A 16,045-nucleotide genomic window follows, 5' to 3' on the forward strand; every position below is an offset into this window, starting at 1 on the left:
ATATCTGCATGTAAAAAAACATGGGGCAACCATTTATTAAGTAAACCAACAATAATTAGCAGTTCTGCTTTAGATAACAGGTGGTAAAAGTCATAAGAAAAAACACCTAGACCTGGAACAGAATGTTTGTTATGCATCATGAGAATTACTTTCTGAACGTCATGCAATGTAATGAGGGACTCCAGAGCACCTTAAATGACGGAGGAATAGGGTGGATGGGCCATATGATGGGTTCGTAATGTTTGCCAGAATTTTTTCAGTTGTGTCTGAAATGTGGGTGTGAACCAGTGGTAGCCAGTATGACATTTTTGTCTTGAAATCTATCCACCATTGTGAAAGTAAAGGCTATAGGGAGAGCAAGGACATATGTATAATTGTGTAGGTAACGTTCCATCATGGTAGATGTTCAAACACATCACTTTTACAATAGCTATACCTTCTCTCTTCTCCCTCTAAGGGGTATTTTCTTGAAGATTTCTTCATGGCCGAGATAAAGATATTTCTTAATTTCTTTTATTTTGCCATCCTAAAACTTTCTGGACTCTCAAAAGTCACCCGGCTTTTAATATCAGTACCTCCAGGATCACACATTACATCTGTTTAACTTAGTTAATATCAGAGAAAGAACACTCTAAAAATGATGTGGATGTATGCACCTCATAAGCCTAGGGCAAAGATGCGTATTGTGAGGGAAGGATCTTGAGTTTTAGTAGACTGGATGTTAAGAATATTGCAAAAATTATCTATTCAGACATCAGCCATCATGGTAAGTTACCCACACAGTTGTACTATCTGTAGAAAGACAGAATCCTTGACAAAAGAGAGAACACATTAAATATAAAAAGACACTTAGAAACATGAAAGAAGGAGAAAATATATGCAGAGGAAAGTAGAATGAAAAGAGGGAGTAAACGTTTAGCAGCAATTGTTTGACTCAAGCCAGTAGACTAGACAGGATACTATGGAAAGAGTCAAACACTAAAAATGATGCAATACAACAGAATTTGAAGAAGGGGAGAGAATACTGGGGGATATTAGAGGAGGGGGACCTTAAAACATACAAGTAGAAAGAATCAATGTGATTAGAATGATGATAGTTATAGAACATGTACTAAGAAACCTACCAGTGTACCCAATGGAGACCTAACTCTAAAGTTTCAGAAGGTTGGATATAGAAGGGGAAAGGAAGAAGGCTTAGAAAAACAAGCTAATACTGAGAAGGGGAAACAAAGAGCTAGAGTCTCCCAGACATACTGACACAGGCCTTAGCATGCAACTACTTTGACCGATAGAGAGAAAATGAGATACTGAAATGTAAGAGGAGAGAAGACACAGAGGATTGTGGTGAAATTTTAAAGCAATAAATGAGGTGGCAGTGGGAAGCTAGAGCAGTGTGATGTGGGGACAAGGAGAAGAAAAAAACATGGGAGGAAGGTGGATGGGGCACTTTCACAGGTAAGAAACAAAAGGAAAATGGAAGGACAAAGGGATGATAGGATAGGGTAAGTTAACAGGAGGAGAAGAAGGAGGACAGACAGTATTCAATAACATACAAGAACTGATAAAGAGATTTGGGTTAACATAATAATGAATGGTAGACACACAGCAGACTGAGTGAAAATGGGTGGAGAAGAGGGAGGTAGGAGAAACAAGGAAAAGAATGGAGAGAAGGGAAAGTAGTGCCCCAAGGGGCAAATAGGAAAACAGAGACACTATAATATAGATTGATTTATGAAGACCTAAAGGGGAAAGTGTAGAAAACCACTAACAAGGAGACAAGGAAAAGATGGGAGAAGAAAAGTGGGTTGCAAAGAGGGAAAGATGAGTCAAAAATAAGATCAGAAATGTAGAAAATGCATGGGGTGAGCTATTAGATATTAAAAGTGTTGCATAGGTGGTATCCCACACCAAAAATATTACATAAGGAGAAAGGGAAAACAGATTCAATGCTGGAGGAGCCTGACAGAAGAGGCAGGCATGAAGCATATGTTCTGGGAGGGTATCTATGCACAAACGATCTCAATAAAAGCCCTAGAAATCTGGACAAGGGCATATGGAAAACAAGAAAAACTCCGAGGAATTCTGCATGTGGGGTATAGAGAATGAAGCGTGGTTTTTGCAAAAGAAATTGAGACTAATAGCTATAGAGCTGGCCTGGGTAATAGCCAGAAAATGGAAATAAGTGGCAAGTGCTGCAAAGTGGAGCTGAACAGGCAGTTTCTAGGCATTGTAAAGAGAAGTGTAAAGCAGAAGAAAATGCAGGGGGGGTGGAGATAATGAGCTGCTACCACACAAAGGGGGTCAGGGAGGGGATGAAAATAATTAAAATAACAATAAGAAGCAGCGAACCACCGATGTAAAATAAAAAGTGCACCATGCATGAAGTTTGCACAGATATGAAAATAAACAAATAATAATAATAAAAAAACATACAAAGCTGTCAATAAAACTTGTCAGTGTTTTGAAAGACAATTTAGTGAGCTGCTGATTGGTAAAGTTAGACCATCATTTAGACTGCTGATGATAATTAAAGATTTAGCTTTTTTGGAGATAAAACTCTTCAACCTACCAGTGACTATACAGCCAGGAGTTTCCATTAAGAGGCTATGTACAGTCTGGTTATTGCAGAGAGCTGAGCTACCATCATTTTGTCCTGAGGAAGTGTGGAATCAAATAAATTGAAATGTAATTCATTTAGTTGTAGTGACAGATTACTATAGGCCTAATATTTTGCCCACATGTTCATTGAGAGGTCTGATAAAATTTGCTCCAAAATTGGCGTAGGTTACCATAACTCAAACATATTACATGCATTTTAAACCCATGTTCTCTGATCACAGTGGTGACAAATAACGATATTATAGAAACTTTATCATTCACCCTCCTTACTTGAGCATTACATAAAGTTTACAAAGGGTCCAAACCTTTTGTGTCAGTGGAGATAATCTCTTCAGTCTCAGAGTATAGCACCAGATACTCATGTAGAATGCTTTTTGTAGAACAAGAATCAGATGCTAATAAGAGTTGATAAATCAAAGATACTTGAGTGGACAGAATACCCTTACTGGCCCCTTTACCTACAGTATGTAAGGCCTGTAATGACAGTGAGGCCTGCTTGATTACCATTCTTAATGGAGATGAAATGAGTGCACTTCTCAGATATCCCAGGAAGGGAGGTCAAAATTGTTTGCACAGTTAAAAAAAGTATTTTCTAAGGAATCAAAAGAAGCAAATATTAGCTCTGACCCTATTTTTTATGTTAGGTATGTCACTGTTGTTAAGCCTCTTTGCATCTTCTGGTGCTGCCAATGTATATACATACCATCAACTTTTAAGGAAGCATGTCCCCATATGGAAGTATCCAGGATGCCCATCTGTGTTTTTTGTCTCACTTTCCTTAAGGCTTTCACTGCCTTGTTGCTAGCAAATAAGACAATGTCACATTTTAAGATGAGCAGGAAGGTGTTATGCCAGAAATACCTTTAGAAGAAATAGTATTCAGAATTTTTTTGCCTCAAGTCAAGCCTATAAAGGACTGTTTGCTGTTCCACCATGTGACTAGTATGTAGGTGCATAGTATTTGATGTTGGGGATGCCTGATTGTCTGCTTCTAAAATATTGTTCAGGACCACTGGAAATGCTTTATTCTATCTACCTTCCCAAATGTAGTAAACAGCAGCTTACAGATCTTAACTGAACATCATTCAGAGGCTGGAGCCTTCTGAGACATCAGTTCTTACCCTAACTTGTTAAGACATATACCTAAATATTTGGGTCTTGGGTTCTTCACTTAAATGGAAAAGGGGGTTACTGGATCAAGATTTGTTGCTGTTGAGTTGGCTGGAAAGATGTCAGTTTTTGGTTTGATAAGATAACATCAGCCTAGAAGTACTGCAAAATGTGTGAAACTGCTGGGCAGTGGGTAGGGTGATATTTTCAGGAGCTTCCATCTGCAAGAGGCTGTCATCAGCATCTCAGAATAATGTCAACCCATGGAAGGAATTTGTCTAAAGTATATACTGTGTAAAAGGCAGTCTTACTAGCAGAAATAGAAAAGGTGGTGGTTGGTAGTATTTTGGAACTGGAATGGGGAGAGAGAAAGTGAATGTAGTGCCATCCGCAACTCCTGCTTGAAGGTGAAAGTATATGGTTGAGAAGCTACTATATATTCAGAGGGGAAAAGTCTTTGGTGTATCTCAGCCCATATGTATTCCCATTGCACTGAACCAAAAGCTTTCTCAAAAGTCGATACTTAATGCTGACACTGTCTGCATTTTTGCAGGCCATTGTTATAAAGTAATTAAAGACCTGAGATGGTGTGTACTTGATCTGTTGTTTAACAAACCCCACCTGAGAGGCATGAGTTAGCTAACATAAGGAAGGATGAATTCAGAAGGATAATACCTTGACCCACTGTCAGCCAATATTTTTGCTATGTCTTCTGGCTCAGTACATGTAGCTCCATTTACAATTAACTCCGTACATTGCTGTGTATTGCCTTTGTGGTTGCAGACAAGAATGCTTTGTGACTGCCCTTCACATGAGATGCTATTTTTACCACAGATTTGGCTTTGGTAGACCTGATAAGCCCCTCTGAGTTGCTTGTTTAGATAGATTGATGAGGAAGTTTTTACCTTTTTGGGCATTTTACTTCTTAATTTTTGCCATGTTTTTCTTCATTTTGTTATACAACCTATTGATATTTGGATCCCACCAAGGTGCCTTGTTTTTTTTCAGTTAGTCTTGCACTGGCTGTGGGTGGGTACAGCTGTCTTTCTGGATGATTATACATGAGATCCATAAAGAATTCCACATAGGGAACAGTGTTTTGGGGATTTGGGAGGAACTTGGAATATTGCAAAGGTGTCCACTAGTAGTAGGAAGTTTGCCTTTGAATAACTGCTAAATGTTTCATGATTAGCTGGGCTTCTGGTTTTTATTTTTATTTCAAAGGAGCCAGCTTTATGGTCCAACCTAACCAATAAGAACAGTATTCCTGGGATGTTACAATGTTCTTCAGTATTTAAGAGGATCAGGTTAAGGATGTCTGCACGTATAGTGGGCATGTGGACTAACTGGTTCAGTATATTTGGGTTTACAAATTCCAGGAATCTCTGAGTATCCATATTAGGGGTGTTGTATTAACACTAGTCTGTAGTAGGGTAATTAAAGTCACTCATGAATTTAGTGTTGGATTAAATGGGGACTGTCTTCAGTACATTTGTGTATGTATTATGGGTTTCCTGGGTCATGGAAGGGGATCTATATGTGGGACTTCACCTATAGTAATTTGGATATGGATAAGCTCATGTGCAGCACACTGATTGATCAGCCTTGAGACGTATGTTTTTGATATAAATTGAGGCACCTGCACCTTTCATCCCTTCCTGTGCAATAGATAGTCTGAATGTGTGGAAGGCATTGCAGTCCTGCACTGCCGGGGTGCTCTCCAGGGCTTTAAACCAAGTCTCTGTAACTGTATGCACTTCTACATTATCAAGGGTGAGGAGAGCCTGTAGGTGGTGGAGTTTCTTGTTTAGACTCTAGGAATTGAGCAGCGACAACTTTAGATGTTGTTGCGTTGCTTTTGCTATGTTTAAAGTTTTATCTGAATGCCAGTTCCTAAAAAAAGCACTATGGAGGAGAAAAAGGTTTTAGCCAATATGCAAAAGGCTAAAGGGGACAGGTGAAAATATTCCCTGGTAAAGCAGCATAGACTGTCTACCATAACCACCCAGGGTGACAAAATTTGTACCTCCTTCATATGACACCAAAAACTAAGCCAATTCTTAACATCATTCTTGGAGAAGGTAGAATGCTGCTCAGTACTAGGTTCATACTGGCCTGAACACACAGTCCAAGAACTCCTTCATGTCTGTTTCATGTAGTCTAGGGAGGTATGTCTCAGGTCATTCATACCCACGTGGACTATGACTGAGTTATATAGGTATTTATGGTTCAACAAACTGAGTGCGTTCATGATCTGTCAGATGCCGGTCCCTGACATGCACCTGACCATGACTATCTCCTTACTCAGCCTGGTGAGTGAGACAGCAGTAATTCACAATGTAGTCCCCTGTGACCAAAATGTTGGGTTGTGTTTTTTTGCCTGGTGAGTTTAGAGGTTGAGATGTTGTAAGATGTGGCTGTATGTATCGTGGTGGACGTTGTTTTGGTAGAGTGGTTTTGAGGTTTCTGAGGATATTTATTATGGTGCAACGTCTGGGAGGCCTTTGCAGTTTAAGAAGAATACATTTAAGAGCCTCCGCATATGAGGATCTGTGTGTCTGGTGCAAAGAATGTGTGGTGAGTGTAGTGTGTGTTTCTGACAACCTGTTTGGTATTACAAGTACTTTGCCTCCAGTAACAGTGCATAACTACACCTTTCACATACCATATCAGTTTAAGAATTAGGTAATTATAAGTAAACATGACCATTACTACATTGCCTCAGGGCACACATATGGCTGCAGAGATGATAGAAAAGTGTATATTCATAGCTGCAGATTCTTATTACTTGATCACTAGAACTGGAACACGAGGGTCTAAAGCTGGCTAGTTTTGGGGCTGTTTGAATGTTGCCTTCTGTCTAAGACTAAACTGATGGGGTGGAGCTCCTCAACATGCAAACTAGTTTTTCTATGTGCAACTAACACCTAGGGAATTTTAAAAAGTATTTTTATAGGGAACATTTCAGTTCTAATTGCATCTATGCAGGGCACTATCAGCTGTAACTGCACAATGAGCTGCATCACACAAATAAGGTGACTTTATTCAACAAGAAAATGACTAAACAAATAAAATGGCCCTCTGGCATATCAGGATTTATATTTGGAGCCCTCTGAAGTGATTTCCAAACTTAAAATATGATCAGACTACTCTCTAGTGCCACCAGGATGCAGTCCAAACCTTTCTTAATGTAAAACCACCAGAAGAAGCAGAAAGTCAAAAGAAACAGTATTACTCAACTAAATTAAGGATGGGAAGTGCTCACGAAGTATAGAAACCAGTATAGAAAACAGCAAACAATTACTGTTGATTGCAAAGGGACATTAAGTTGATTTAAAGTGTAAGGATGCAGTAAATAATGCAAACATATAATATTAGCACAGTCAGAAATTATCAAAAGTGCAACATAAGTAGGTGAATTTACTTAGCTGCCAAGGATGGTACCAGATCACAGCAAAACTCTCAGAAATCTCATGAGTGGAAGACAAGTGTTTGAAAGCTCTCAGGAAATGAGCCAGGCACACTATTAAGCAATTAAAATGGTCCCTGTCCATCCTGGAAATTACACTTAGTGCTTTCTGAAATGATTTTCCAAGCTCAGAATAATTATAAGTTTTTATGTCTGGGAACCATACAGTGAACCTTTCAGACTGCAGTAGGGATCAAACCCAGCTCTTGGTCTTGTCCACTCAAGAAATATATTGTATCAGACACTGACCCCAATTCTTTGGTCTTCAAGCCCTCATCCCTCTGTTTTTGCTATTTTAAAAAAAGGTAGGCTTGCTTATACTGTCCTTGTATCTGCCTCCCTCCTCATTGCTCTGGACTGTTTTTTCTAATGGCCTCTAGGTTTGGTGCCTCTTTGTTAGGCCTACTGCTGCTTCACAGATTGTGCATAGCAGTTGTAGTGGCCAGAACATTGGATAAACCTTTCTCGCTCCTATATTGCCCTAGCCCAGCTGCTTACTGTTGTTGGCCATCAAACCTACATGTTTAAAAATGATTATAATAAGTGTTTGTAAAATTTTTTACACCGGGTTTGAATAGGGAGAATACACTGTGAACTGGGTTGGAATGAATATTTGAATTCCTAAAAAATGTCCCCCAATAGTTCACGGGATAATTTCATATACAAATGTAAAATGATCTTTGTGGTAAAACAAAAATACTACTAAGTGTTATGATGAAAAAAATGTGCATTTCTGTAATACTCATAATTAGCACTCTTGGCAGCTTAAGCTAAATATGTTGTAAAGTGCTAAAATTCCCAGATTTGTTTTCACGGGATTAAATAGAGACGTAACATTGGTAATTATTATTTCTGCTAATGATTTTCATCATGCTAGTGTTATGACCCTGACATGAGCTATGGACATGCTGTTGTGATTTTATCAACCAATGAACATTACAAATTCACTATGGAAACATACCTATATTTTAGGCTAGTAGCTTGATGTCTACACTGCATGGTAAGGAGAAATCAGAGAAGAACAAAAGCTATTCTTCTTCTGAACAAATTATTTTCTTCATTCCAGGCATCAGAACCTTTGTAGATTTTGAATATAAATTAGAGTACCGTGCATTTTCTAGGTCTGCCTGGGATCATTGTAGGCGAAGGATGAACACAGTACGTAACTGCCACCTAACAGTAGTGGGGAGAAGAGTTTTATTTTTTAAGTTGTTTTTAGCTTTTTAATGAAAACTAAGCTGCTTCTGATAGCTGTGTAGAAGCTTGCATCTTCCTGTTGGAGCAGCTTGTTTGTAATGTGTAGAAGCAGTAAATTAAATGGTCATCATACAGGTAAATTATATGTTTGATGTGAACTGATATGCTAGGGCACATAGTCAGTGCACAGAACTATGTTCTAGCCTTACCCTCTTAGGTGCCACAGTGTATCAAACAAAAATGTTTGGTTACCTTTGGCAATGAAACCATAAATAAAATAAGTTAAATTAATATTAGAGTAAGAGATAGTAGGTGCCAAAGCCTCTCCTTATACTGTTTGTGATTTTGTATAAATGGAAACTTTTGTAAACTAGTGTACTTTTTAAAAGACCAGGGAAGGAATACTCTTAAGATTAACTGCACATCACTATCTCATCCACTGCTTATCACTGGAAGAATTTGCTGGCTTAATTTTCACATACCAATCTATATTCTGACCTGTCTGTACCCTTGGGACATACAAACGTGTGGCATGAGTGCTTTACTTGGCCATACCTGGGTACAAATAAATGCATTAAGTAAATAATATCATAACTTCATTTTAGGGTGTAAGAGGTGAAACTAAGGTGGTTTATCAAACAGAAAAATAATTAAAACGGCTTTTAAATTGCAGTCACACACCCAGTAATAACAACTCAAGTATTCAGGAAGAAGAACAGGAATCTTCCTAATTATGATTTTTTATCATGCAATTCCCCAAATGCTGTCAATTGAATGTGTTCTAAAAATAATATATCTGCCATTAAATTGATTAGAAATCTGTAATTTTATTATCTGTAATGTAGGTTTTTGATATGTCTTTGTTTTTTATAGAATCTGTTATAGCAAGCAGTGGCACATTTCATGTGAAGTTACCAAAGAAACACAACGCAGAGTTTGGCATCACTGTACGGTGTAAGTTTTTGAAGAAAATTTATTGATGCATATAAATAAAGCAGTATGAACGATTTTGTAAACCACACATTTTTGTGTAGTGCAGATATTTGTTAATCTACACATTTCTGTACAATGCAGATATTTGTTGTACTTATACAAATACAGATACTAACTCTGCAGCAAATGGCCAAGCTATGATGGTTATGGAAGTAATGAACAGAGTTAACAATTACCATTTATGTGTCATCATTACAAGACCGGACATTTTATTGAACTGTATTTGAGACAAATATTACAATACAGTTTTTTTTCTAATCTAGTAACTTGGAATTATCATGTTTGCAATTAGCATGGCTTACTTACTTACCTTGTTATTTGTTAACCATGTTGGTAAACTGGTGTATTGACCCTTTTTCAATCATGTCCTGGGCTCAATAATGGGAGTACTGCCAAAGGTTGCAGTGTTGTAGCAGAGTAGATTACAATATTGCAAACACAGTGGGAATAGAAATATGGCTGCTGTGGTGTAGACAGCCTTTTTATTTGGCTCTGTAACCTATTTAGGTTTCTCATCTCGTTACTTGGTACAAATGCTCATAACCACTATTCTGGATATCATTTGGATTGCATAAATGTAAGTGATTACTGTTCCTCTACATTAAATGCTGTCTTAAGGCATCAGTGTGAAGAAACCAAGAACTGTATATTCAAGATAGAGCTGCAACATGGCTGGCCTGTCATCGCTCTTGCTCGTCTGTCCCACAATAAGCCTTCTGCTAATACTTTAAGCTAATCTCCAACACATTATTTCTTAATCTAAGGCAGACAACACACCACTGGGATAACTTTCAGTTATATGAATCATGGCAGAAGACCTAGAACAAATGGATTCACAAACCTCCAAAACTAAAATTTCAGTGCTTCTATCTCCCAAGAAGGAAACTGTTTCTAAAAGTTCCAGAGCATCAACCAAGTAAGATACAGCTAAATCTAAGCCTGAACAAGTGTCAATGACTGATGAATTAGAATCTTCTTTTCTCCCTCTTTAGTAGGCTATTCAGAATCTCTCTATCCAAATCGCTGGTGTTAATGCCACCTTACAGGATATTTCAAAAAGAATGGACACCTTTGAATCACAGATTGCAGCATGCAAAGATAAAATTAATTTGAGTGACCCTACAATCCACAAAATAAAGACACTACCACTATTAATGAAAAACTGCTAGACTTGAAATTATGAAATAGACACAGCAACATGATAATTAAAGGTCTGCCTGAATCTACTAAACAGCCTAACCTAATACCTACTCTCCACTAACTTAATACCTACTCTTCATAAACTCTTCACTAACCTACTAGGCAGTGACTCTTCTGCAAATACCATCATCATTATAAGAACTCATAGAGCCTTGAGATCTTCCTCAGTAAATGCTTCACCTTGGCAGGTATTAACTGCAACTAAAAAAAAGTACCCTAACCTGGCAGAACCATAAACTAGGGATTATTCAGGAGTTGCCACTGCAAATTAGACTCAATAGACATAAGCTTGCTCCATTTTGTGCACATTTGATCAACAGAGCTATAAAATTTCAAATGCAATACCCAGCCTTTCTCCTGTTTACATGCCATAGCAATAAATATATCATATTATCCATCTTGGATGCCAAGACAGTATGTAACCAAGTCTTTGACTTCAGTCCTGCTTGATTCCACTTAATCAGTCCTTGAGAAAGATTTTTCCTCCATGATCTACATGAGGAAGTGTTGTTGGCAGTGAACATGTTTGACTGCATAATCTTATGGCTGAATTTGACACCTGTCATTTTGAACACTGTCTCCATGTTTGTATAGATGTTCACATGATCTTTGAATGCTACCTGATCCTCCATGTTGGTTGTACCTGGTGAAAGGTATCGTCGTCACAAATCTTGGTGGTCTGCTAGAACTGTGTGCTACTTTGACATTTGTGGTCATGTTTCCACTTACTTTTTCTAGTTTGCTGTTGTACTTTCCAGTCATGATCATTGTTTGATTTGTGCCAGTACGCATAATTTGAAGTCTGCTGCCACGCAGAAAATGCCAGCTTATTTACAGTCATTTTGCTAATGCATCAATGACTGCTTATGATGACTAAATTGTGTGCTTTCTTACTTGCTTAGCCAAATTGTTATTTTGCCAAGATTCATCCTTTCAGTGTTTGTTCTGCATATATATATGTGTGTATATATATATATATATATATATATATATATATATATATATATATATATATATATCAAATAATATGCACAACCTCAAGGTTTGCAATCAGAGAACAATATACCTTAATTACATTATTATAAGCTATAACACTTTAGTTTATGCTGTAGCTAGGTTATATTTGCTAATTATGGTTATTAGCATATAGCCTTTGCTAATAAAAAAGCCATAACACTAATTTTCAGGAACCTTGATGCTAGAATATGAACTGTCTTTGTAGGCAATGGGAGTATTTACCTACTTGGACAAACTATTTATGTTTTTTACTTACTGGGTCTATACAAGTAGGCAGTTATCCTTTCTTCAAGACTAAATTCTACATATCTAGATTATATCCCTTTGATAACTCTTTCTATATGGTAGAACACAGGGTTAGGCCTTTAGGGGGAGTTAAGAAAAGATTTTATTATACACCCTAATTTAAACATTTGGTTTTATTTCTCACATACCCTATTCTAGCTTATTCATACTTTTGTACATTAAAATCATGTTTTACTTTTAACCCTAACCTTAGATTTTCTCTCCTCTTCTATTTCTTCCCACATTTTAATATCTTGTGGTTTTTTTTTTTTTTTGAATCATGGAACTTAAATGACATTCAAAAACTTAAAAAACATAAACTATTTCTTCACCTTTTCTATAACTTTAGAGCATCAATCAGCTTTATACAAGAAGCATGTAATCTTGAAACAATGGAATCAAATTAATAAAAAATGGCTATGGTTTATCATTGCAGCTGGTGATAACACTAACAATAAAGGGGTAGTTATGTTGGTTAAAGCCACCTTTCAAAATGACATTCAAAACTCTGGCTCAGACCACAGTGGTCATTGGTATTACTTCACACAGACAATTCCTGGCTTTACAAAACCAGTTCTTTTTGTGAAAATTTACACCTGATATCATCGCCAACATGTGTTTATTATGGAGATTCATAATTTATTGAGTAAATTTCAAAACCATCTCTATAGCACCAATCTTCAAATATTAGGATTTATAATGTAATGCCTCCTTAGCCATTCATGATGTAATTGAAGACTTTGAGTCACTTGAGCCTTAAATTTTTTCTAAATCCCATCTGAACATAAATTTACTTACTACTGCGCATACTACAAATCCCATTCTAGAATATATTTCTTCCTAATTTTTAGAATATTTAGAGAAAATCCCTTAGAACTGAACCCAGGTATTTCTCTGACCACTTTAAAATAACTCTTAGTTTAGACATGTCAGTAAATAAACCTAGACATTCTTGCACTTGGAACTGGACATTAAACCCTGCTTTACTCCAAGAGCAAGAGGTCCTAAATGAAATAAATGATTTGCTAGATAATTTTATAAATTCTGATATAAATTCAGACATCCCCTTAGACATTAAGTGGGCCTCCTTAAAGGCCAAATTGAGAGGCGTATGTATAATTAAGGCTTCCTATTTAAATAAAAACCGCATAAAGAAAAAGAGGAAAATCTATTAAATAGACTCATTAAATTAGAATGTAACCAAGTTACTCAACTATATAAGGAGTTAGTGAATGATATTACCCAAACCAGGAAAGAATTTAACCTTCTCTGTGCTTCTCATGTCTTTTGGAATAAAACAAAAAGTCTCAGAATACAATGAGGGGACTTACTAGACTTATTAATTTAAATAAAGCTCCTCCGTACATGTCAACCATAATAATGAACCCAGTTATTACTATTACTAATGAAATATTTCAAATTGTCTCTAATATTTAATCTAATCTCCATGGTAATCATTCTCTGTATGGTACTGTAGATGAACTCTTATTTATTTTAAATACTCTAAAATTCCAGACTTGAAATGACAAATTAATCTCCTGGAAGTACCTTTTACTCTTTATGAAATTAAAACTGTTGTAAACCAGGTTAAGCAAGGTAAGGCACCTGAACCTGATCATTTTACTGTAGTTTTGTATAAATCTTTTTCAGATAAAATTTAAAAAATCCTCCTACAACTTTTCAATGGTATTATATTTAAGGGAATAAACGAAAAATACCAGACCAGTCGACAAAAGAAGAATAATCACTCAATCTGTTCCAGTAGCTGACAACAAATCACCAGCACGGCACCAAAACACTTGTATATAATAAAATCCACAGGTTTATTGAAAAAATACACATCAGTTAAGCGCTTTCATCTATTAAAAGACTTCCTCAGAACAATGAATCTGATTTTTGACTTCCTTTTAAGGTATAAAACCCACATCAACTGACTTGCATTAATTAACATTTAAAGTGCCAATGCTGCTAATTCTAATTCCTTCCTTAGTGATATAACATGTTCCATTACAAAAGTTAAATACATCTAAAAATATATAAAATATACATAAACAAAGTCTACTACGTACATCTACAACCTGTATTAAATATATAGGATACTAAAATCATTTACTATAAGATGTAATGCTAACGAAGTGTATTACTAAAAACACCCTAATAAATCCACATTCCAAATCATCATATTCCCAGAAATTTTACCTTATATTGTCTAAAATGGGTTTAATGGAGACATATTCGTTGATCCCAGGGTGTACTGAGGCATTCAATTTAATTTGCCACCTTGTTTCTTTTTCCCCCACCATTTTTTTAATATCACCACCCCTAGCATTTTGCTTTACTAATTCCAATATACCAAAACTAAATGACGAACATCCCTTGTTCTCATTTAAATGTTTCCATAGAGCATTGTTGGCATCATGCTTCTTAATACTATAGGAGTGATCATAAATCCTATTTCGTAAACACCTGATGGTCTTCCCCACATAGAAACAAGTACAGTGGGTACATGTAGCCAAATATACCAAATTTTTGGACCTACAATTTCCTTTCTGAAAAGTAATAATGGTCCGATTGTAATTTTCCAGGGTAATACTCGGAACATTAATAATAAGTTGGCATTGTTGGCAAGTGCCACACTTAGTAGTTCCTCTGTCGTTGATCCCCCCCTCCATTAAGAACATGTTTCGTCTCTAAAAGACGTTTCATATTAAACCCATTCTTATAAACAAACCTAGGCTGGTTACCCACTACTTTCAATATATTGTTATCAGCCCTCAAGACATTCCAGTTCCACTGAATAATGTTTTTAATATCCTCACAATAGGAGGCATGTTGAAAGCTTTATTATACTTTTCAGTATCTTTGCTTTCATTAAAGGTGGAATCACTACCAATTCCATCAGTGTCGGAACCTACTCCCAAAAGAGGCTTGTACTTAATCCCCCACTGATTCCTAACATATTCACTAACATCCTTTATCATGCCCCTTGGGTATCCCCTATCAGCAAACATGGATCCTATTTTGCTTAACTCATTGTCTAAATCATTACCATCCGTGCCACCCTAATGCATTGCCCTTTAAAAATATTCCTTTTCTGGGCCCAAGGGTGATTACTGGTGAAATGCAAATAAGAATTACTAAAGGTACTTTTCCTAAAAATATTAGACTTAAATTTTCCATCCTCCAAGGTAATGCGGGTGTCTAGGTATGAAATAGTCTCCTTGTCCATGTTGACTGTAAATTTGAAACAGTCACTACAGGAATTTATATAAATAATAAATTATTTTAATTCCTGTTCATTTCCCTTCCATAAGAGGAAAATATCGTCCAAAAAACGGAAATAACAGGATATGTACCTGAACCATTTGCTTTGAAAGATGAATTCAATTTCCCAATCATGTACCACCAGATTGGCATATATGGGGGCACAAGCGTCCCCCATAGCTACACCCTTGGTTTGCTTGTAGTACTCGCCCTCATATAGAATATAATTGTGTGTCAATACCAGTTCCATGAAATCTAGCACCAAAAGGGTCTTGTCCCAAGATAACAGTCTTGCCCTAGTAATACTTTCTTGAAACCTATTCATACCCTCCTCTTTAGGTATGTTCGAAAATAGGTCGACTACATCAATTGTTACTAACCATTCAACCCCTTCAGATAGACTGGGTTTAAGTCTCCCCAAAAAATCCCAGGAGTCCCAAACTAAATGTGGTATTTTCTTAAAAATTTGCAGCATTGGCACTTTAAATGTTAATTAATGCAAGTCAGTTGATGTGGGTTTTATACCTTAAAAGGAAGTCAAAAATCAGATTCATTGTTCTGAGGAAGTCTTTTAATGGATGAAAGTGCTTAACTGATGTGTATTTTTTCAATAAACCTGTGGATTTTATTATATACAAGTGTTTTGGTGCCGTGCTGGTGATTTGGTGTCAGCTACTGGAACAGATTGAGTGATATTTAAGGGAATATCTGAGCCCTATCTAGGAGGATTGATCTTTATACTCAATCCAAATAAATATCCATCTGATCCCTCAAACCACAGACCAATTGCTCTCATAAATGTAGACTTAAAGATATATGCTACGATCTTAGCCAATATGCTAAAATTAGTTCTCCCATTCATAAAATCACCTTACTAGTCAGGTTTCTTGA

The 16,045-nt window shown here is 36.5% G+C and overlaps 1 protein-coding gene across 1 annotated transcript in view; it reads left to right on the top strand.

The window, feature by feature from the left end:
* Positions 1-16,045, top strand: part of GRIP1 (glutamate receptor interacting protein 1) — a 2,220,015-nt gene that overhangs the window by 1,510,045 nt on the left and 693,925 nt on the right. Inside the window, exon 13 of the mRNA XM_044088060.1 lies at positions 9,269-9,349. Within this exon, the coding sequence (XP_043943995.1) occupies positions 9,269-9,349 (81 nt within the window). The remainder of the gene's footprint in view (positions 1-9,268; positions 9,350-16,045) is intronic.

Source organism: Protopterus annectens, chromosome 11.part0 (assembly GCF_019279795.1).
Source record: "Protopterus annectens isolate FY-2018-M chromosome 11.part0, PAN1.0, whole genome shotgun sequence".
NCBI lineage: Eukaryota > Metazoa > Chordata > Ceratodontiformes > Protopteridae > Protopterus > Protopterus annectens.